General features: G+C 42.5%; 1 protein-coding gene across 1 annotated transcript in view; it reads left to right on the top strand.

Annotated features, from left to right (window-relative positions):
* The first annotated feature begins 365 nt into the window (after positions 1-365).
* Positions 366-23648, top strand: part of alcama (activated leukocyte cell adhesion molecule a) — a 55468-nt gene continuing 32185 nt past the window's right edge. Inside the window, exon 1 of the mRNA XM_054626052.1 lies at positions 366-633. Within this exon, the coding sequence (XP_054482027.1) occupies positions 573-633 (61 nt within the window). The 5' untranslated portion in view covers positions 366-572. The remainder of the gene's footprint in view (positions 634-23648) is intronic.

Genomic DNA, 23648 nt, shown 5'->3' with positions numbered 1-23648 from the left:
GAAAGCAAAAAAGCCTTCGCAATTACGTTGTCTGAATTGATACAAAGGATATACTAACTCAATTTTCTCATGAAATCTGAATTAGTGCACTAAAAATTCTTAATTAGATGATTGAATACTCTAAGTACTTTCCATTTTTCAATGTGAGTTCAGGATATTCAGAAAAACCCCCCAACAACAGAAACTTTTAACTGTAGCCTTTTGCTTTGTTTGCTGACCCTCAAAGGGATTTAATAGTCCCCATATTTCCGACAGCACCTCAAGGGAGTCTACAAGCAAAAAAAACAAAACCCCGAAAAGCTTCCGCATCCTCGTCCCCGCCTCCTTCTCCGCCTCCGCCTCCTCCTCCTCCTCCTCCTGTCCTCGCAGTCAGAGCTCCGTATTTCACCTGCTCTGCCCACTGACACTGTGGTATGTTCCGGACTTTCCACTCCTCTTTCAAACAACAGTGACATATCTGCGGGCCATATTTTTTTTTTTTTTTACAGTCCAGACCGAGTTCAGCCTCTCATTCCTACAAGACCTCCAGAGGTTTTCCCACAGAAACACAGCGCTGCTTTTTTTTTATCAGGATGGATCCCGCTGCTCTCCTGTTCCTGGCTCTGCTGAGCGCCGCCGGGACGCTTCTCGAAGGTAAGCCCCCCCCCCCCGTTAATGTAAAGTATCAACCTGTGGGAACAGCTGGACTCGGGGTCTACCGACGTGGATAGCCTCCTGCAGCTACGTTACGTTTCCTTTAGTCTACTAGTAACTTCGCCTAAATGTATACCTGCAGGTTGTAAATGACTGTGTGTAGTTATTCTGCTTCGTCATATCCACTTCTGTTTTACGCTGGCGTACTTCCGCGGAGAATGAATCAAATTGGGAAATCCCATCGTTGGTTTCTTTTCCAAGATCAATGTCATCCTACCGTTTAAAGGGCTAAACTAAAACATCTTTCGCCTTATTGTCACTTTATAGCTATACATGTATGAAGAGCTCTGCGTGCTTAAACAGCTGGACAAACTCGTGTTGACAAAAGTACAGGTGGCGTACCCTCCACGATCACTTCGTAAAGCCCCCCCCCACGTAGATCACGTAGATCACTGTGCTGGAGCTGGATTGGGACCCCTGGGGGAGAATGTGGGTGCTGCCTTCAGTTCTTTTTTTGTAATTAATGACGTAGTTGTTTAAATTCAGTGTAATCCTAGCCTGTGTCTGTGTGTTTTGAATGGGCCAATAAGAGGCCAGAGATACACACACACACACACACACACACACACACACACACAACACACACACACACACACACACACACACACACACACACACACACACACACACACTTTCCCTCTCAGTGTCTGAATGCTGTCGACTTTTATTTAAATAGAAGATAGGCACTCCTCCTTATTGTGTGTGACAGCAGCACCATCTAAGTGTTGTTGAGTCATCCGTTTACAATGCCACTGAATATTCATCGCACTGAAGGGTGCCACCTGGAATCTTTTTTTTTTTTTTTTTTTTTAAAGGTCCCTGGGGCTAGCAAAGTCCTAGTTTGGGAATCTGTGGTTGGGTCCTGTAGCCTATGATCTCTGATGCTGATAGTGAACGGCTTTTCGTGGTGAGAAAAAACAGGGCCGGGCTTTTTTGAAAGAGTTCAAACACTATCAGCAGCGCTGGCAACGCTGACATCGTCTCGTGTCACTTACACAGGATAAGTCAGAATAAATATCCCCCCAGCTCTTATCTCTGAGTTGTGTTTGTGTCACTGGACGTCTCTGGGAGTTCACAGAGCTGCTCTCTGTCAGAGCAGATGGAGGGGGGGGATTGGTGGCTCAGTGGGTGTGTGGTGGGAGGGGGTGATTGGTCACCATCTCCATCACTTGATACTATCTGGCCTGTCTCCGGATCAGTGACTCCACAGGAGGAGGGAACGCATCAATTTGTGTGCGTTTGTGTGTTGTGTGCGGGACTCACATTACGATCATGATCAAATCCATATTTATCCTCCAGATAGCGGCTGAAGTCAGTTTCCAGCTTGATCTGTAGCATTCCTCACATCAAAGAGGGAATGCTTTCAAAGGGACTCTCAGGCTCAGAAGTTTGAAGCCATGGGAGGCTTTTCAGGGTGACTTTAGAGGGGTGAGCTGCCAGCCCAGATGTGAGCAGATACAAAGTGTGGGCTGTTGAAAAAAAAGAAGAGGTGAATGCTGGTAAACACTGTTTGGAAAAGTCCTAATTGTTGACAGAGAATGGCATTTTAAAATAGATAAATTCATATTAGGTGTGTTATGTATATAATCCAGAGCACTTTCACATAATTCAACAGCTTCCCTGTTGTGTTTACACTCATTGTAGCTCCTTCATTGGGCAAGGCATGCAGACAAGCACACATTCCTGGTTAGATGAATGCCATATGTCTACCTGTGACTGATTGTCAACGTGGTAACTTTGTAGAGTTGTGAAATGCTGTCTCAGAGTAATATAAATTGCTGTTCTGTGTTTTGTGTCTTATAAGCCTACAAACTCATCTTTTATTCAATATGGACTTCCTGGATCATATTTCATGTTTCACCATTACCAGAGGGGAAACCAGTGGAGCCCCTTGCTGTTTTTTGGTCTAAAAACTCTGGTTAATGCATTTCCACATCAAACAGCCTAGGTGTCTTTTAAGCAATAGTCAGCAAAAGTACAGAAACAACTGGCAGTCTGTTTTGGAAATGGATTCTATCCAGAACAAATAGGGGTTCATTTGCATTGTCCTACCTTTATAGCCTGCATAATCCATCACTTCAACCTATAATACTTTGTCAATCATCAGATGAGCCTCCACTTTGTTCCCATGTTGAGATTCTGCTTGTTTAATGCAAGCTAGAGGTGTGATTTGTGATAATTATGCCCTGGTGCCAAAGTTGCTGTAGTCTACTTTACATAACTTTTATTGTTAAGTGAATGCCTCAAAGCTCTCCGCAATGTGAGTTCAGGATACTCTGAAAAATCCCCCAACAACAGAGACTTTTAACTGTAGCCTTTGGCTTTGTTTGCTGACCCTCACAAGGATTTAAGAGTAACCATATTTCTGACAGCACCTCAAGGCAACATCTGTACCCCATAATAGAGACCTGTAGTCCTGACCCCTTTATAAGATGGCCTTTGTTTCAATAACCAGAACGTCCAGGTCTGCCGTGATTTTCTTTCATATAGTGGTTTTCTGTCCTTCATCTTGGTTAAAACTGCATGGTGCTTATATTTACTGTCCAATAGAGCAGTAGATAAACAGTTTAAATAAGAAATGGGCCTGTTTCTGCCTTAAAGATCAATGATAGAAACCTTCACTGGCAAAGCACCTGGAGAAGCGAAAGCTAGTGAACAGAATGATGTTTCTCCATCTTATCGCAGTATCATCATCTCAAGTTTTTCATTAGAATCTCAGCACTTTTCTGAGAGGGCTCAGCCCCATTACAGTCCTGGTCCTCTAGTGTCAAGCTTTGATCCTTTCTTAGCACAGATAATAATTCATGCCAGTGAAGTGCTTTGAAATGTACCTGAGTACCAAATATTCACAGAGGTTAATTTCCCTTAAACCAAACTGTCCTCTCTTTAAAATCATTTTTAAAAAGGGGGTTATAAGTAGGCTGCTGCTGAAAGTGGGGTCAGCCAGAAAAGATAATGGATGGGCTATGCAGCTGCATTTCTAGTTGCTTTAGCTTGGGGGACGGGGCGGTTTGAAATGCTATCTCCATCTGCCCCGGCATGGCCCTGCTCGTTTCTTTCTGGAGGGAAAATACCTTTGTTGGGGTCGGTGGTGGTGAGGGAAGGGAGGGTAGGGGGGAGGGGTGGATATATGAGAAGACGGGGGCTCGGCTACTATCCCAGTAGCCGAGTTCTGAAAGGTCATGGAGTGTTTGAAGCCCCTCCTAAATCTTTCTGTCAGATGGCTTCAGTTTGAGTTTGATTGTTGTTCAGAAAGCCTTGTTCAGACACGTCACATGAACATCCCATAACATAGCTATTATCATGTGAAAGGGTTTGAAGGTTTACAAGGTTCCTCAGTGGGTTAAGAAAACTCCACCTCACATGAGCTGCTGGTGAAATCAATGCAAAACCGTGAATGAAATTCATTCAGAGTTTTAGCTTAATGCAACGGTGTGTTATTAGCAGTCTGAAAAGCTGACATTTGGGTGAAACAAGGTTTTCACCTCCACTGGTAAGGACATGTGAAAAAGCTGAGGCGGTTTGGGATGTCAGCATGATAATATCACTGATCAGATGAAAAGTAGTCATAGTATCAAGTCTACAGTAGGGTGATACATCAGTGACAAAGCACTATTGCCGGGCTCAACAATAAGGGTTGCCATTGGCAACCAATTCTTGGCCTTTGGTTCCCATCAGTGTGTAACATATTACATTACATTACAGTCATTTAGCAGACGCTTTTATCCAAAGCGACTTACAGGAAGTGTATTCAACATAGGTATTCAAGAGAACTACTAGTCACCAGAAGTCATAAGTGCATCTCCTTTCTTAAACAAGCATCTTAAAGCATAAACCAGAGCAAAAGTATAGTGCAGAGGCAGATTACTACGAAAACAATAATTGCAACAGACTAATCCGAATATAGTAAGTGCTACAAACTACTACGAATAGGATAAGTGCAGTAAACAAATACAAATTCAATAAGTGCAGCGAACTGATACAAATACAGTAAGTGCAACAACTAATACGAGTGCAGCAACAACTAATACGAGTGCAATATCATATCAAAATAGGGACAGCAAAATGTGCTTTCCAAAATAAATACATTTTAACATTTGTTGCATGAGTGATATTTAATACTGCTGTTACAGTCAGAACCAGGTGACAAGTTCAACAAACGCATCAACATCACAATCAAATGCAAATGTTTTGGACTGCCAGGACGTTGTGAAGTATCAGCATCTTTGAGCTGGAAGGATCATCATACCGCAAAGCATGGCCAACATTCACATGACATGTTTACATGGCAACCATATTTTCCTTATGGTCAACCAAAGGCTGATGCTTATTGCTGAGCCCTGTATGGTTTCCTCACTCCAGCTGGATTAATGCTTCAGTCAAGCAGGCATATCAGGCAGGCATTATATGTCTCTATTGAATTCATTCACTTGTTTAATGAGAACTACTGTGGAATAATTAAACACATGGTGGCTGGAATGCAGACCTCTTTAATAACCTGTCCTCTCACAGCTGCAAAACTACATTTGTGAGCAAGATGATTTTTTACACAGCTTCATCATTAACTTTAACATCATGAACTTTATTATATTTAAATTAAAATTATACTTTCCTTTATTTGCTTTAGAAAGCATTTTTAGCCCTTACCCTAACCCTATATCAAGTTACATTTTATTGCAACAAAATGCACCTTACTCATCGAAACATCCAGGGAGGAGCAACAACAGTAGCTGAAACCAAATGAGATCATGGGTAAACCCATGCCCACTCACACACCACTTCTCACATGAGGAAGTATGATTCATGTTGCACTTTTCTCCACATGGTGAGCGTTAGGTTGTTTCCCTATTTGTAATGAAGTTGTGGACAGGTCAATGACAGCATGACTGCATCAAAACAAGAAGTGAAACATCTGCGCGGGGGATGCAGCTTTGTTCAATGTGAAAATTTGTGTTTCTGACTGACTCAGTTACTGTCGGGTAAAACAATAGTCAAGCTGTTTTGAATGTAATCTAGTGAGGGTTTTTTTAACCATGTGTGCAAGTAATGTTTTAAATCCCCCATAGGATTGTGACATGGAAATTCTGCTCATTGATGGAGGAACTTTCCCTGGTGACAGGCTGAGACTTAATTGTTCTGCCAAGCTCAGGAATACCCCGTAAAAATGAAACTAGGTACTGAGGAATAATACAATTATGTATAAAGGAATGTCATTAGATAGTAATAGAGAGTGACAGGAAAGTATGGTGGCTGGTGGTCCACAGGTTGGACTCAAAGGTCTCTTTTTCCTTTTACAGGAAGAGATGGGGCCTTCTATTAGACTTAACTAAATGAGCTTCCTAATCCCACTGGAACCAAACTCCCTACTGTATGCACATGGAAATTAAAATGAAAGTTTTTATCAGCAATAGCTTTAATTGCCAATGAAGAAAAGCGTATCAATGTGGTGTTTCAAAGACATATTTTCTTTCTTATATTTGTATAGAAGCTGGTGTGTGTGTGTGTGTGTGTGTGTGTGTGTGTGTGTGTGTGTGTGTGTGTGTGGGCTCCTGAATGAATGAGTAAGAGTGAGCATGCTGTGCACTCAAACACTATAATTTATGTAGGTAGATAAAAGGTTATTCCTACACAGAAGCCCCAGCCATGCGGCGCAGAGAGGGGCTTTAAATAAAATATAGAATAAATGTATTTGCAATGTGAAGACTGATCTGTTCGCTGGGCCGCCCTAGGGGACAGGCACACAAACGCTTATCATCTGATATATTCTGGACTGAAACTAAACCTTCAACTCTGATACTGAGGACTGAAAGCTTTAACTTAGTGCGCTAACATACAAGTATCCAGATCAGCATCATCCTTTGCTCCTGACTGACTCCTCTCTTGTTGTTAAAGTGAATGGGAAGTAACCTTCCGGGATCCTATTATAAGTCACGAAAACACAAAGAAAATCCATAGCAATGAAAGATGTCAGATGAGATGACTCCTGTAACCAGTGGTCATTACTGCAGCCTTAGATGTCAGTTAGCTGTATGCAGCCTAGAGTGGCCCCTAAAAGGAACCAGAGAGGGGAAAAGGCTCCATTACCACTGAGTAGAAGGAGGTCTGGAGAAAGAGCCTTCAGCAGCGGGGCCCTCCCTGGAGGTTTCACAAGGCTGTATTCTACAGCCTCACAGGTAAAATGAACTTGGAAGCTGCCAACTAAATGGAGACACTGCATTCAGTATCTTAATCTATGAGTTCAGGAAAAAAATGCAGGTCTCACGATTAGCAGTGATCCCTTAAGTATGTGATTACTCCACTGAATAGACATTTAACCAGCCATGTACCCAATGGACATAAGAAAGATGAATGATGAACAAATCCATGAAAGAATACTGCCAGGGAACTCCAATCTATGAAATCCAGACTGAACAGCCTGATAATGATCATAGGTGCATAAACGTACAACGGACTAATATGAAAACACTTGCTACCAGCCGGAGAAAGTGAATTGTGTATTCTCTCAGATATGGATTCATTGCCCAACAGACTGTCAGGTTTTTCTGTAAACTAAACAAACATACTTGACCGACAGTCAATAAGAGGTTCAGGTCAGCTGGGTTCTGTTGAGCTAAAAAATGAAGCTATGCGAGCTGCCTCATGAAATACTTCTATAATACGATAATGAAGTCATTGCCTGCTTAATTTTTCTTGCCATAAGAAACTTCAAGTCCACCTGATGCAGATATACTGAAAACTGTGTGCATAGGGTGCAAATGTTATTAGTCTCTTCTCTGTTTGTTAAGCTGGTCAAAGTCTGCTCGGGGACTCCATCCAGCTTTGGTTTCACAATATTTCATTTCGGCACAAGCAGGCTGTCGGTTTGCCGACTAATCCTGATCACCTTAAAGACAGCTGGATTTGACAGAGAAGCATTTCTCCTCTTGCCAAAATATTGTGCTACACATTGTATATGTACGTAGGGAACAAACATGCAGGAGGGGCAGAGGGCACAGCAGTTTACAGTGTACAGTTTAGGCCTAATACTGTACACTGGGATGTGGAGCAGTGTTGCAACCCCGCCTGGCTGACAGAGAGCGGTGGCTGACAACACGGGCAGCAGAGGAGACAGGAAGGTGGGTCATGTTGACATTGTTTGCTGCTTTTAATTGGTACTTCCCAGTGGCTTCACAAAGCAGTCATTCATCTCATGTTTTCCCCTGAAGGATCCTAATTCCCGATGAAAGCACTGCAGTTGTACATCACCCTGTTTGTGTTGAAGCACTTCCAGCTAAAGTTAACAGCACCTACCTAGTCCCCAGCACCTCAGCTCCCCGATTCTTTGTAAGAGTCCAAATAATGGTGCTGCTGCTGCTGTTGGATGTTGTCATTCAACAGCAAAGATGGTTTGGACTCAATAGACTGACTTGAATGAGCCTGCAGGAGTTTGAACCACAGCTTACAACCTCATGTTCTCCTAATCAGGATGTGCCACTGATGACATGATGAATTATTTTGGACTCCTTTTATTGTGAAATATTTCTTACGTTGTACTACTTGGGAGATAAAGTACAGGGTGGCAAAACGTACAACTATATTCTGGATTGAAGTCTTTTGTTTAATTAACACAGCAATGTGTGTGGAGGAGAGCATTGATGCCAAAGTGGCCATTGTTTTTTTTACAAGGTCTCTGTGTGAGTGGAAATGCAAATCAAATTCTTCAGTTCCTTCGGTACAAATGATAAACACACCTTGATGCACGGGTAGTTAACATCAGGATGAAAGGAAGTTTCATCTGCATAAGCATGTATGTGTCTCCTCTTTCCCAAAGGAAAGCTGCAACCTCAGCAAATACAGAGATCGGCGAACAACTTATGAGCAAAGCTTTCAGATGCACAGTCAGTGGGATACAGTCCGTAAGAATTTGTCAGATGCCATGACTTAAGATCTGGCTCTGTTGAGGCCACTTTACAAATTGCTCTTACATGAGCTTGGAGGAACAGCGAGCTTCTCACTGTGATATTTTTTTTTTTTTTAGAACGCTCCTGAGATATTGAACATGAGAGATTTGTCATCCCAGCAGGAAAACTGTACCCCCTATCCTTTGGAATACTAAACCCACAAGGATTTTAAAACAAAACACAAAGCAATGTCAAAAGTCCATGATTTAATTGTGACAAAAAAAAGTCAGATAGAACCTTGTATTTACATGGTCACAAAATTAAAATCTAAATGTATTAGAATTCATGAGGCATTTTGATTTCCATAAGACAAGATTTGCAATCATTTTTCCACTGCTCCTCTTTACTTTCCTTTAAAATCTTGCGGCTGTTATTTTTGCTGTTATCCCTCCAGCACGCTGTGTCTGCTGGTAATCCTAAACCTCACGCAGCCCGAAGCTGCAGGCTTTTGGTCTGAAGGCTGACAGCCACCTCTGTGCTTGTGAGGCTGCTGTTGCTGCTACAACACAATGCTTCATACAGGAATTTAGCTGTGGATCTCCAGCGCTGTCGAGCTTCTCAGGTTTCAGTCCTGTGATGGAGGAATGCTGCCTGGTCTCATCCTCATGTTCACCCAATCTACAGGAGTTTCACATTAATGCATCTAAAGGGGATAATCACTGAACTGTCTGCTTTGAAGTCTGCCATTACAATTCATAGAACATTTAGATCTGTATTTATCGAGTATTAAAGAAAGGGTTTGTCCCTCCCTCTGATTTGTGAGGACACATGGTAGCTTTATAGAGAACAAGGCAGAAAAGAAGGAAAAGGTGTCTGTCACAGCTGCTAATAGCACCATACCCGATTACTTATTCTCGCTGTCAGTTATTGTTACTGCGTCATTTTCAGGACAGACAACAGTCAGGGTCTGAAGAAAGATCTGTTAATTACCGTATTTTCCGCACTATAAGGCGCACTTAAAAGCCTTTAATTTTCTCAAAAAACGACAGTGCGCCTTATAATCCGGAGCGCTTTATATATGGATTAATTCTGGTTGTGCTTACTGACCTCGAAGCGGTTTTGTGTGGTACACGGCGCTCTGTACATGTTTTAGTAGACTTAGTAAACTACAAAGCCGCACCGCAGCAGCATCACGGCCACCGTAGTCAGGAGCGTCGCGGAGTAATACACACTGTGCTTCACCATAATATTACAGTGTGTGTGTGTGTATAAGGACCCAACATGGCTCCTGTCAAGAGACACGCTTACGACGCGGACTTCAAACTCAAGGCTATCAGTCACGCAGGAGAACATGGGAATAGAGCAGCTGCGAGAGAATTCAACATTAATGAATCAATGGTACGGAAGTGGAGGAAGTTTGACTGACTGACTGTTTTGTTTCGCTTTAATGCGCCTTATAGTCCGGTGCGCCTTATATATGAAAAAAGATCGAAAATAGACCATTCATTGACAGTGCGCCTTATAATCCAGTGCGCCCTATAGTGCGGAAAATACGGTATATTGGATTGAGAGTCTACATCTAGGATTTCATTTGACATATTTTATTCTTCCTCCATAACTATTGTGGTGCGTTTGTGTGCTCGTGGAATAGTCTTAATTTCAGGACACCTGTGCTGGCAGCTGTATACTGTAGTATTGTTATTGTGCAGTTTTGGCTGAATATTAAACAGAATCTGCAGCCTTGAAATGTTGACAGCAGTTTGGCTCTGTCACTGGCCTTGTGTCTGTTTTTGCTTTCATGTTTTAAGCTGTGGCTGAGTGTCTTCAATATTAATGTTTTAACTTCAACGCATCATATTGAAGTAATGAATCTGAAAGCGAGTGCTACTCTTTTATGGAAGGACTCAAACTCTTCAATGTCTTGAAGCTTTCCATTTTAATTAACAGCCCTGACAACACACACTTCAAACTGGAACACGTCGCACTATGAGAACTTTACAGGTCTTTAGGTCTTAATCTCAATACACCAGCCAACAGCTCCATGGGACAATTGATTTTCAATGCCCACTTTCAATGCCCAACCAGAATGAGTTGTGTTCGTCACTTTGCTGGAGCTACACTGTTTGTTTACACAGTCTGAACAGTAATTGAGGGATTATTCTATTGAATGGTGCTAAGACCCACAGTAAAAGCCGGCATTATGCTTGTCTTAAACTTATGTTTACTGCCGTGGGCTTATCTCAGTCAATCTGCTTTTCTAGCTCCAGGGTTGTGGTTCTCCCTCTGGCCCTGTTTCTGGTGTTTATTCTGCATCACAGGCTTTTTTCTGATAGGAGAAAATAGGACCTGCACGATTATAATTGATTTCAGGGACAATTTTCTTTTTACAATTTCACATTAAAATAAACCAAGCATTGATTTCACTTCCATGCGGTGCTACATTCCTGCTAAAATACAAATCTTTGCATCAAGATAAGACTAGTCATCACAGTTCCCCAGAAGTGAAGACAGCTCCATCTCCTGCTGGTGGCTTCTTATGTTAGTTTGGGAAGCGCTTGATTTGATGTGAAGTGGAATATTACAGTCGAACATGTTCATTTAAAAAGGTAGAAGATACAAGATTGGTAGCATTTTGATCGCCTCTCAGTGGCTATCAACATGCCAACAACGCTAACAGTGCAGACAACAGTGCCACTGCTGACGGAGCTAACAGTGCTTACATGGGGGGAACCGGAGGGTGGTTGCTATGCTACTGTGGCGACACTTGTGTTTATGATTAAAATTTGCCTAATTGTAAAGCCCTTTGAGAAATACAGTTTCACAAACTTAGCAGTAATTCAGTTTTTATGGGCATTGGGTTAAATTCACCCAACTAGACAAAGTTACTTTATGTGACTATAATCTCTGTCTGCTTTTTGTTGCCCTTCCCTTATCCTTACATGCACCCAATTATAACTCAGTCAGTCCAGCCGTGCACGACCGGCATCATCTTATAAGGACAAGGGTTACTTGGTACATGGTGTTTCCTGCATTTAAAAACATAGAACTAGTTTTGTTCTTTTTTGTTGTGCATCAGAGCCACAGTCTCAGGAGTACACTGCAAACAAAGCTTGCTTCCCCTCATGTCACAGATTGTGGTGTGGACCCAAAAGCAGTACGACCAGGAGACAGATAAAGTTCTGGAGCTTTATTCAAAGCTGAGCACACAGCAGACAGACAGGGTCAGACTCACATTGGGAAACAGGCAGGGGATCAGGCAGACGGAAACCAGAGGAAGCAGAGGCTAAACTCGTGGTCGGGGACAGAAGGCTGAGTCGTTGACCGGGGCACAGGCAAGGCAGGGAAGTCCAGACAGGCAGGCAGGGTCGGCAACGGGAAATCAGTCCACGGGAAATTGCTGGAAGGTCTGACATAAATGCAACGCCCGATCTGGCAGCGAGTGTGTGAATGAGTGGGGCATTTATACTGCAGGGTGTAGGTGCAGCAGAGTGAGCAGGTGAGAGGGATTGTGCTGATGAGGTGGGTGTGGCAGACAGGTGCACTGCATGAGGGTGAGTGAGGGAGAGTGTGGTGAGAGAGAGGGGGCGGGGCTGTGAGCTGGAAGTGGAACTGGGAGTGGCCAGAGTGAACTGAGAGAGAGTGACAGGCAGGTGAACAGAGTGAGACAGAGTGACAGGGAGTATGGAGCTACTGACTGTATGGAGGAAGAACTGTGACACCTCGCTCATAATCATTTCATTCTTTATTAGCTCCTGTAGGAAGATCCTCTGATTATATCAGCTCAGCTACAGAATAGCTGCCCTTGTGCTGTAGTGATTCAGAAGGGACTCAGCATTCTGCTGGTGGACACTTCGGGGCAGTGGATGCTGTCTGTTGTGGACATGGTTTGTCTGTTACTGCACCCCCTGCCACTGATCCTCTCTAACTGGCTGTGGCCTAGTGGAGAGCAAGGTAGTTCTCCAATCAGAGGGTCGGTGGTTCGATACCCGGCTTCGGCAGTCGATGTGTCCTTGGGCAAGACACTTAACCCCAAGTTGCTCCTGAAGGCTTGCTGTCGGTGTGGACTGGATGTGAATGAATGTTAGTTAGAGTCTGATGGTGGCACCTTGCATGGTAGCCTGTCATCAGTGTGTGAATGGGTGAATGATATGTAATATACTACTGACTGTAAGTCGCTTTGGATAAAAGCATCTGCTAAATGACTGTAATGTAATGTAACTGAGGAGTAACTCAGAGGAAATGTGACAGCAGCTTTTGCACTTCATATGAGATTGCAGACAACAATGTGCTTGACAATATGCTTAGCAATGTGGTCTAAAAGGAACTTTTAAGTCAATATGTATTGACATCTTCTATCAATGTTCTCATGAATGAAACTGAGTCTTTTATCAGTAGATTTAATTTGTACTGTCTAATCTTTCAAAAGCTCACAACTCGATTGCTCTGTTGTGCACACGTTAAACTGGTGTGTACTTTAATTCATATTGAGGAAACACTTATCTGAAAGAAATATCTGCCAGACGACTGTCTAGGGATGTTTCGTGCTGTGTTTGTCCTTGCTACGACTCAGTAGAGACAGGTAGCTGCTGCCAGATGAGATGAGGGGACACATCTCATAATACTGCTGCTCCACAAGCCCAAGTTTGTCTTTCAGATGGTCTTGCACATTTATGTCCCACTGTCCTCTTTGTTAGGAATTTCTTTACGTCGGCTATTTTTCAGAGACAGTTTTAGTTAGCACCCGTTGAGTTTCCTAAGGTGCTATAAGGTTGTTCAAATTGAGATCAAAGGAGTGTCAATTCATCTTCAAATAAGATGTTTTTTTCCTTTCCAGATTAAAAGTTTACGGAACAAATAGGTGACAGAGAGGCGTTTGTCTTATAAATATTGATGTAGCAAATACATGAAGAATCAGCTGCTCTAAGCATACTGAATTTAAGCAGCAAAGGCCCGTCTGTAAATGCTCTGCAGCATGACTTTCCCAAGAGCTGTCAAACACACTGCTGCACCTGTAGGGGAGACTCAATGCTATAAATAATGAGACCCGTTATTCGCTCCTCTCTTTCATCCTCTTGCTTCAGAAATAAAGAAATATGTTCTCAAATATGCTGAAACAAAAGAACCTACCAAAACAGCCTTAAGGTCTGTGATCCAGGCAAACCGCACAATACACTGTTACCTGCATGAGATGCTTGTAATGTGAGATGTTGTCAGATCAGTCCAGAGAGAAGCATGGTTCGTTGGTTCTCATCTTGTTTCCAGTTGAGCGTACAGATGACATTGTTGACAGTTTCTGTCAGAGTCTGTAATAAGCTAATTTAAACCAAGAAAAAGCTAACTCTGGCCTCTCTGGCGGGTGAGGAACCAGGGCTGGTGCGAGAGGCAGAGTGGTACCAACAGTCAGGCTCATAATAATAATAATCAATCCTTTATTAGTCCCACAATGGGGAAATTATTTCTCTGCATTTAACCCATCCCGGAGGAGCAGTGGGCTGCAATGAAGCGCCCGGGGAGCAACTTGGGGTTAGGTGTCTCGCTCAAGGACACCTCGGCATGTTAAGAACCACCAACCTTGTGGTTACGGGACAAGCGCTCTACCTCATGTGCCACAGCCGCCCCTAAGCCATTGCTAAGCCAAGCATAGCAATGGTTCTGGAGCCAAACTCCTGGAGACGGGCTAGACTAGATAGTTGTCTCTTTGCAACTGGGAGATACTATGATAAAACGTTATTTTTATTTACTTACTGTAACTTTAACCCATCTTAAGCCGCAGACATCTGAAAAAATACTACGCTCTGTTTACATCACTTCCGGCTCCCTTTACTCATCACATCTATATAATCACACAGAACTTATGTGTTGTATGTATGTGCTAGCTAACCGACGCGCAGTCTAAAGGCACAGCTTGTAGTTTATATGTTTTACTACTGTATTACAATAATTTAAAATATTCAACGCCCACTGTAAACAGTACATGGTGAATGAATTGCTGAGGGGCGGAGTCACTGATACCACTGTGAACGCAACTCTCATGAGATGGTTCAATATCCATGTCTGCTGATCCTAAAACACATCTCCCCCTGGACATGAAACATTTGTTTCTTCTCCATTTCAAAACTATGGCCTCAAGCGACCTGGACCCCTTTGAACGATATATATTCACTAGTCCTTTAACAGGCTTTGAATCATGAACAAAGGCAAAACAGGTGATACAATAAAGGGCAAAGCCAGCTCCCCTCCAAGTCCTTGAAGACTCCCGCCTGGGTTCAACACCACCTGCATCTCCGAGGCCACCATGCTGCACAGAGGTGAGCATCACTCTTGTTTCCATTGAAAATACACTTGTCGGACTTGACCCCAGGATCACACTCATTTAAATAGAGAACAGGGAATTCCAAAAACTGGAATTCAGTCAGGACAAAATACTCAGGGAAAACAAATCACTACAACACTCCGTTAACAGTCATATAACCCAGCTCAGCTCTGTAACCTCCTAAAACAAAGCCATGAATGACAAGTATGCAGCATGAGATTTTATTTAGCCTTCACTGCAACAAACCCAAGACGACCCTGAAATATCAATGATTGAATCCATGACCACACAGCTCAAACTACATGCAGAGAGCCGTCCACTGTGCACACTGGGACTGAACAACCGAACACTGCCGATTAAACTGGAATCTGAGCACTACAAACAAAAAGAACAAGTTCAAAGACAAGTGAGACAGCTGAAAGGGCCACAACCCTTTTCACTGTCCTCTCGCTCTCTCTCTCTTTCTCTATCACACACATACACACACACACACCCCTCTCACCCACACTCATACTGTCCTTATCCCTCCTTTTGTCTCTCCTTCTGCTTTAGCTCTCAACGTATCAACTATTTACCCACCAAAGATTAGATAACGGCTTGAACTGGAAATCGAGGAACACCATACAAAGTTATACTTAAACATATATATTTAAGGTCAGAACCCCACTCCATCTGGTCCTGACCTGCTGTACATTGCTGTTCTCTGCTCTGAGGCAAGGGGTATTAAGGTCTAATTTTAACTCTGGACTGGATGAGAACCACTGGAAGCTCTGCCTCCTTTGGCCTTATTGAGGAAATACCAGGGTGATCTCCCATGGACCAGTGAGAGATAACATTCACCACCACCAAGCTGTCTCTCAGGATAGTCTCAGCACTCAGGTATTTCATCCTGGACTACCGCCTCTTTGAGACAACATTCAACAGCAGTGTGTAGCAGCAGCGGCTTGTGAGTCAATCTTTCTGACATTTATTTTTCTCGCTATGTATCGTTCAACGGTGAAAGCCACGCCAAGTTTTTTTTCCTGAGCATGTTTACCACTGATAAGAAAGCAGGGTGGTATTTCTGTTTTGAGGGATACTTCTGGAACAGTCCATCTCTCTGTCCTCCTGGTAAAACAGGACAAAGAACAGTCTCACAGTTGTCTGATACTGAAACCAATTGTGCAGTTTTTCTGCCATGGCCACCCAAATATAAGAACGTGCTGTGAGAGAAAAGGTACCCCTTTCTCATTTATGAGGCTCCCCACACAGCTGCAGTGCAAAAGTGCAGCACACGCACACGTCTCTTGCTGACATACACAGCGACTGTTAAAGCTAACCTGAGGCCACTGAGGAATTGGCCCATCTCAAGCCCGACCCCCTTCCAGACCTCACTGCTCTGGCTTGCACTTGGCCTTTCTTTAGCTCTCTCTTCTCTGACTAGTCACATGCAGTATACTTCTCTCACTTTTATTGAAGTGCAGCCATTCAGTTAAGCTACTCTTTAATATTGTTTTCACATTGTCCTGTTCTGTATGATGGCACCAGTGTCCTTATTTGGAAAAAACAGATTCTATGTACATGGACTATTGAGTGAGCGTGTACCCAGGGGCGCCGCTAGGGATTTTGGGCCCCATGAAAAGAATTTTGCAAAATTTTTTGATGCTATTTTACATACAATTATGCATTTTAATGGTATTTTTGACTATCATTACCATATTTGTGAAAGAAGAACAGCATGACAGTTGACATGTACAGTAGGGGAAGAACTGAGCACTCTGAATACTAACTCACTAACTCTGAATTTTTTCTGTATTATAATTTCATCATCATTAGGGGCCTCTCTGGGCCCCCCTCCATCATGGGCCCCTAGAATCCGTCTCCTTTACCCCCCCTTTTCGGCGCCCCTGCGTGTACCCACATGTTTTGTGTGCACTAACATAATGATGTTGACTTGAGTACGAGTTGGACAGTAAAGAGTTCTGGTTGAGACACACCAATGTCACTTAATACTCACAATTGTGTCCATAAAGGTTTTAAGATTAGCAATGTTGAGCCAAAGAGTGAAAAAGTGCAGACTTTGTTTAGAACTATCAAAAATGTATGCTTTATTAAGATTAAGGAGCAATTAACCTGTCAAGTTGTTCATCCCATCAGTGGCATGGGTGGTGTAATGAGTGGATTTTCATCCTTCCACCTCTGAGTTTGTTGCTCTTTACAGTATCCACATTTTGCATATCTTCCCTAGAACTGCCGTGAAGGGGACGGTGACAGAACGGTCATTTCACATATTTAAAGTTTAAAAGGATTGCTTGTGTCCACAGAGTAAGAAAAAAAAGCTGGTTTTGCTACAAATCTAAACCCAGTCAAAAGATCAATTCTGGCTGCACTGTATGTGGCAACCTGAAGAAATTATGAGGAGTCATTTTGCGCATGGACTACTCATATTGAGTAGAACAGTCTGTTCTTTTTGCCTGGAGAATTTTGGTCAAGTTAAAACTTGCAGAGTTCTTTTGGGAGCTGATCATATAAAGAAAACGGTTGAGTACTTGGGGGCAAAAATTCCAACTCCTTTTTGGAAGACTGAACAGAGAAAGGGAGTAGACCCCCACCTATAGTTTCTTTATTTCATACACTAAATACACTTAGAATGAGTATTTTCTCACAGTGAGAACTCTCAGGTTTGTGACGATTGTAAAACAGGGTTTGAGCAGTAAGTGGATGATGTAAGCACAGTTTTTCTGGGTTTTTTTTAATGGTTTATCACAGTATTTTTTTTTCCATTGCATGAGTTGGCCTTCATATATTTTATGGTGACATATTCTACAGTCAGGAGTACATAGAATATGAAAAAACATTTGAATGTCATCATTCATCAGGTTTGCTTGGCTCCACAAAATTATACAATGTATATAAAGAAATAAAAAATGCATGAACAACTTTATTTTCTTGCTCTTCCTGTAAAATGCAGTGCTTCGGGGCAAATTACTCTTCAAGCGATGTCTGGCGCTACAGACGGCCTACAATCAGACGCCCATAATCACACTCGACTAAATTATTAATTTCCCGTTAATGGGCTGTTGGCATTGTATAAATTGGTGCCATCACCTTGAGGATACATCTTTTCAACAGAACAGATTGCTGTCAGCGTTTCTTGCCATTATTTCATCTTAACTCACACACTGACAAACCTGAAAAACACAGGCTGCTACATTCCAGGCAGTATTGTTCTAGTCACAACTGTCTCACATCTTACATGTCATATGACTAAAACTTGTTTTCCCCTTTGCAGCTAAAGGCCCCATTGTTTGACCTTTGTCCCATTTCAGACCTGGGGCTGTTACATACTCATGCCTGTGTGCCTGCATAATTAGGTTAAAGTGGGATGAGAGCTGAAGAACAAAACAAGTTAACTATCATCAAACACTACAGTTCACTATAACTACGTTTGTGTTCTTACATTCTTTGTAGATTGTTTGATCCCTTATCTGCATATTGTTTTCTATCTTGACTATTTTGAACCCCATATTTTAGGTCCTAAAACACCTTAACATATATCTGTAGCAATTACAAATGTAATTCTTATTATTTTAGTTATTTAGCATTGTGAAATAGGACCAAATTTGTCCCTTAGTTGACACTCCAGTTGGAAGTAATGGTGCATGAAGTGAGCATCGTTTCCAGCTTGTCATTTTGAATCAAGGAGATTAGGCTTCTGACCGCTGCCTTGTTCACATTTCTGAAGGGAAAGCAGGGAGAGAGAGGCAAAGGGAAGGGCCGATGCAAGAGGATGAAATGAGAGTGTGGCCTACATCATTTTCACTGTATGTCAAAGGTTCTGATATAGAAGCATATAAATGATACAGTAAAGAAAACAAGGAGGGGATTTTTGTTTTTAAGTGTTACAGTCCATAATAGGTGAGCCAAAAGTTTATTCAAACCTAGCGTTACTGCAGCCGTTTGTGGTTTCCCTCTTAATTGTCAGCGTCTCACAAACTATTCTATTCTTTCCGTGGTGTTTAATAGTTAATCCTTTTGATATGTACATAGTTCCTAGATAAGGCTGAGATAGGCCTGAGTCCCCTACTTTCTGGGCTAGATTAGATTAGTATTTTCCTGATAACGTCCAGAGACCTTGTCAGGATAAAGTTCCCCTCCACAGCTCTGCTCAGTGTCTCTTTCCTCCATATCAGCCCAGCTTGGAGCTCCTGAGCATTTAGCTGCTGATGGACGCTTTTGTTAACCATTTGCTAGAGAGCATCTCTTGACAGGCGGTGTCCATTAATACCCACTCTGATAACCATGGGGCGTTGTCTCCCTCTGTGTTTCTGGTAATGGACTCGGTGTGTTTACGTTGGTGCTGGTTGACAGCCTGGTGGGTCGCATACAGACAATACGGCTGCCTCAGTGCGTCATGTCAGACACCAAGGAGCACCGACCAAGCGTCGCTAGCTGACGCAGTGGGAGAGACAACAGGCTGGCTGAGTAGGCATGCTTTATGCACGCACGCTAACTGGTATAATGGCAGGGCATCTGCTGAAGGTCAACATTTCTTTGTCTCTCTTAATTGCAGTACTCAGACTTACTCCTGAGCTAAGGAAACAAATGCTCGCAGCGCTCATTGTTTTTTGGCAAATTAGGTGGTTAGTAAGTAAATAGGGTTTATTTTTTTAAACAAAAGGCATTCTCATGTTTGCGTCCACCTCCGCTGACGAGCATTATGTTGCTCTCCAGACATGCTGGTGCCTCTGCAGCCTGCTGAAGGAGCAGAGGGCATTTTTCCATAGAGAATGAATTAGCCTCAATTCTCAAGGGTACTTGTCTTTCCATCTCCTTCTCCTACCAGAGGCACCTCGTGCAGGGCACACAGAGGCCAGTTTACAGCTGATGAGAAAGTTCATATGAAGGGTGTGTGTTTTACATTGAGTGCAGGCCAGCTGTAACATGGGGTCACCTCAGAGATGCAGAAGGAAAAGATAAGATAAGATAATCCTTTATTAGTCCCGCAGCGGGGAAATTTACAAAAAACGTAGAAGCTGAGTTCTGAACACGACATCAACATCAACATGAGATGCAGGTCTTTGTTCCTTCCTGTTGCATAGTGGTCTGCCATTCCATAACGCAAAGCTGTGGCCACTGACGTGCACATTTCATGTGATTTTAAAAACAGGGGCCTCTGTGAGAAATGTAAACCATGAGAACATCAGCAAGAACAAAACCACATCCACATCCAATTGGTCTCAGAAGGAAGCCCTCAGTGTTGAACAGGGGCTCAATAAGCAGCTCAGTTGTGTTTCCAACGACAGGTTTGTTGCAAACAAAACAACCCTTTTCAACAATAAAATAGATGATGACATATGACAAAAATAATATGATGAAAAGCCAGCTGGAGCAGAAATACGAGCTTAAATTGTGAAAATGAACTGATTTGAAGTCAAATCAGATCAAATTTGTATCTCTTTCATGTAAAACAATTTGTTTGCTTAACTTGCAGAAGCAATCATCTGTTATTTGACCTGCAATGTTCTGTTTTGAGTACAGTTGAAGATTTCAAGCATCTCGCAACTGGTATCATAAATCTGTTACAGGCTTTTCTAGAATTTAACCCCCCAAAAAATAGTCTCAGAAGCTTTTAAAGTCCAGATCTTAAAATCACTGGACACTTTCTATTTCTTCTGGTGTTGGAGGTAGTGATTACAGGTTTCTGTTTGGGCTATTTTCTATATTTAATGTACTTTTTTAGAAGGAGTCTCTTTGTCTTCATCCTACCTATTTCTGCTTGGGTCAATAGGTTTTTAAATCACATTCGCCTTTTGTTCTGGCTTTACTTGAACCCACGGCCGTCCCTTAATCAATCTCTCTCTCTCTCTCTGTCATAAATAGCCGACCCCCTCAGATCCCCCCCCCATTGAGCCACTTCAGAGGCAGTGGGAAGAGTTCGTTTGACCTCCGTGACTTCTTCTATTTGTGGGGACTCCTGGCTGGATCCTGGCTGGAGGGAGACACGTACAGAGAAATGGGGATGTTTTGCTCGCAGCCACCTGTTCAACATTTTATCCAGCGTGTGTGTGTGTGTGTGTGTGTGTGTGTGTGTGTGTGTGTGTGTGTGTGTGTGTGCATATTCACACATGCTATATTTGCATAGCCTATGTTCTGGTTTTACCAGCAAACAAATCAACACCTTTTCAGCTCAGAATGGTAAAAGACCCTGACTTTTACATCTTTCTTTCCTCAGACTAAAGGGGGAGAAAATAGTGCTACAATTTCATGTTCAATGAATACTATATTTTCCCCACTGGAGTCAAATTGAATTACTGGTGTAAATATTTACTAGGGTGATGTTTTTGTAATTGCTACACGAAAAAAAAAAAAAAAAAAGCAGACGACAAAGCATTTTATTGTGTGGTACAGCAGTCTATCCTAGATGAATCCATATTCTGCAAATTACATTCCATGAATACTATCATACTTTAGAAAATTTCTGAAATACTTTTGAGGATAACCACATTCATAAAACGGTGAAAAAAAAAGCCTCTCAGATATGTGATGACAAAGTCAAATCACCAAGCCTGAAGACAGTTAGAGAAGGTTCATATCAATATCTCCAGTTGCATTAAAATCTGACAACAAGTTAAGATTTGAAAATGCAGCTTTTAAATCATTCTCTTTGACCAAGCTAACCCATGTCTTATTTACTTAGTGGCGTACCAGGAGTCTTTTTGGCAGTGGCAGGTGTATGTGGGAATGAAGGAAATCTGATCTCAAACAATAGTAGCTGATGTAGGAATGAAAAGACTCCAAACATCCCTGGTGTCCAGCCTTGTTGTCCCATTGCTTACGGTCCTGGTATGCTGGGTCCTGATGATTTGTAGCAGAGGAGTGCTGTTTTTTTTTTTTTTTTTTTTTTTTTTGGGGGGGGCGGGGGGTTGGATGCTACATTCAGAGCCTGAATCAAGTCAAGGCCGTGTCCTCCCTGGCATTCCTCTTCCTGTCCTTGTGAGGAACAAAGAGCTTTATGTGCTGTTATTGATGGCTTGCTCTGTCTCAGCTGTGTTATCGATAGTGCTTAAAGATAATATTTAAGACATATTGAACAACCATGAACAGTTTTTCTATTGTTCTTGACCTTTCAACTTCAACTTTATTTGTGCCAGAAGGAAAATTGGTTTTACGTATATAGAGCGCAAGAAAAATACAAGAAATAAGTCTGTCATGTTTAAAAGTTCACCACTTTGCTACATTTTTGGATGAGAAGCACATCTGAAATTTCAAGAACGTTTTTTTGAGATAAGGAGACCTCCTACATCCCTTCCACACACACACACACACACACACACACACACACACACACACACACACACACACACACACACACACACACACACACACACACACACACACACACACACACACACACACACACACCTCCTAACAAAAACAATTGAAGAGTGTATTCATGCCCTGATACCTGTGTTATCTAGTTAGGCCCGGGGGAGTGTTAACTCAGCACAATGTGTGTGAGTCAGGTCTACTTCTCAGTACCAAAGGCAAAAGCAAACACAAAGAGTGCTGCCTTATCTCGACCTCCAGCCCTACTTGTTTGGCTGTCCAGCTGCTCCAAACCTCATACCAAAGAAAATACATATTGCTTTGTGCAGGACTTTTGATTTGATTAATGGGGGGTGAGGACAAGGCAGGCACTTTGTGTGTGTGTGTGTGTGTGTGTGTGTGTGTGTGTGTGTGTGTGTGTGTGTGTGTGTGTGTGTGTGTGTTAGTGCATGCAAAAGAAGGGGATTATGAACTGTCAATCAATTTGCTCCCGACTGTAAAGTTCTCAAGCAGCATGGTGGAGGATTAGAGCCGGATCAAAGCACTCATTCAGGCTGTAAGACTCGGTTAGGAACCGACAGGAGAGACCAAAAGAGGGGGGGGACTGAAGCAGGAGGGAGGGTCAGAGGCAGCCGGATAATGATAGGACTGTGCTCTAACACCTGCAGCGTTGGGAAAAATCTTTCACAGAAGCTGCAGGCGGTGAGCTGTTCTCAACAACTTAATGCCCCAGTCAGTGTCCAGATGAAGTGCATGTCTCTGCAGAAGAAACCACGTCTGCGTGTGAATGGATGTTAGAGCCTAACCCTCTGTGGAAATATGTCTTTTTGTAGAAAGTCAAATAAATTCATGCACATATCTCTGTTACCAACGTTCTCTTTACTTTCTGTGCATCTGAAGCTAAGGTTTATGAACGTATTGGATTTGTTGTCGTTTAAGTGATCCATTGACGAAACACAGGTTGTGTGTTGTACTGCAGGGCCATTTGATAAGCGCGCCATCTGGCAACGTGCCCGTACAAGGTTTTCCACAATAACTGTACACTGATGCTTGTTCAACCTCTCTCTCTCTCTCTCCCATTGCCTTTCTCTCTGAAAGCAGTGTATTTATCCACTGCTAGTGTGAGTGGAGAGAAGAGATTACAAAGTGTATTGTGCTCAGGGCTGCCCACTCGTACTCTGTAATCTGTTAATTATTTTTTTTACCAAGAATGGCTTACTGTTGGTCTGACAGGGTTTAGCTACTGATGGTTAGAATTCTACTTCATTGCTACACTATAAGGACACTGGGGTCATGATCATCATCACAATCACAACCTTGTGTAACAGCAAGAAAAACGTAAGGGGTAAGTGTAACTGGAAAAAGAATGACATGGCACTGAAGCGAATTGGATTCTCTGATATTTATGCTCACATTTTGGTTAGAGACTGAGGTAGTTGAGGTTTCAAGTTTAG

This window comes from Anoplopoma fimbria, chromosome 24 (genome assembly GCF_027596085.1).
Source record: "Anoplopoma fimbria isolate UVic2021 breed Golden Eagle Sablefish chromosome 24, Afim_UVic_2022, whole genome shotgun sequence".
Classification (NCBI taxonomy): domain Eukaryota; kingdom Metazoa; phylum Chordata; class Actinopteri; order Perciformes; family Anoplopomatidae; genus Anoplopoma; species Anoplopoma fimbria.
Note: the sequence above shows the minus strand (reverse complement) of the source record. Positions and strands in the feature narration are given on the sequence as shown.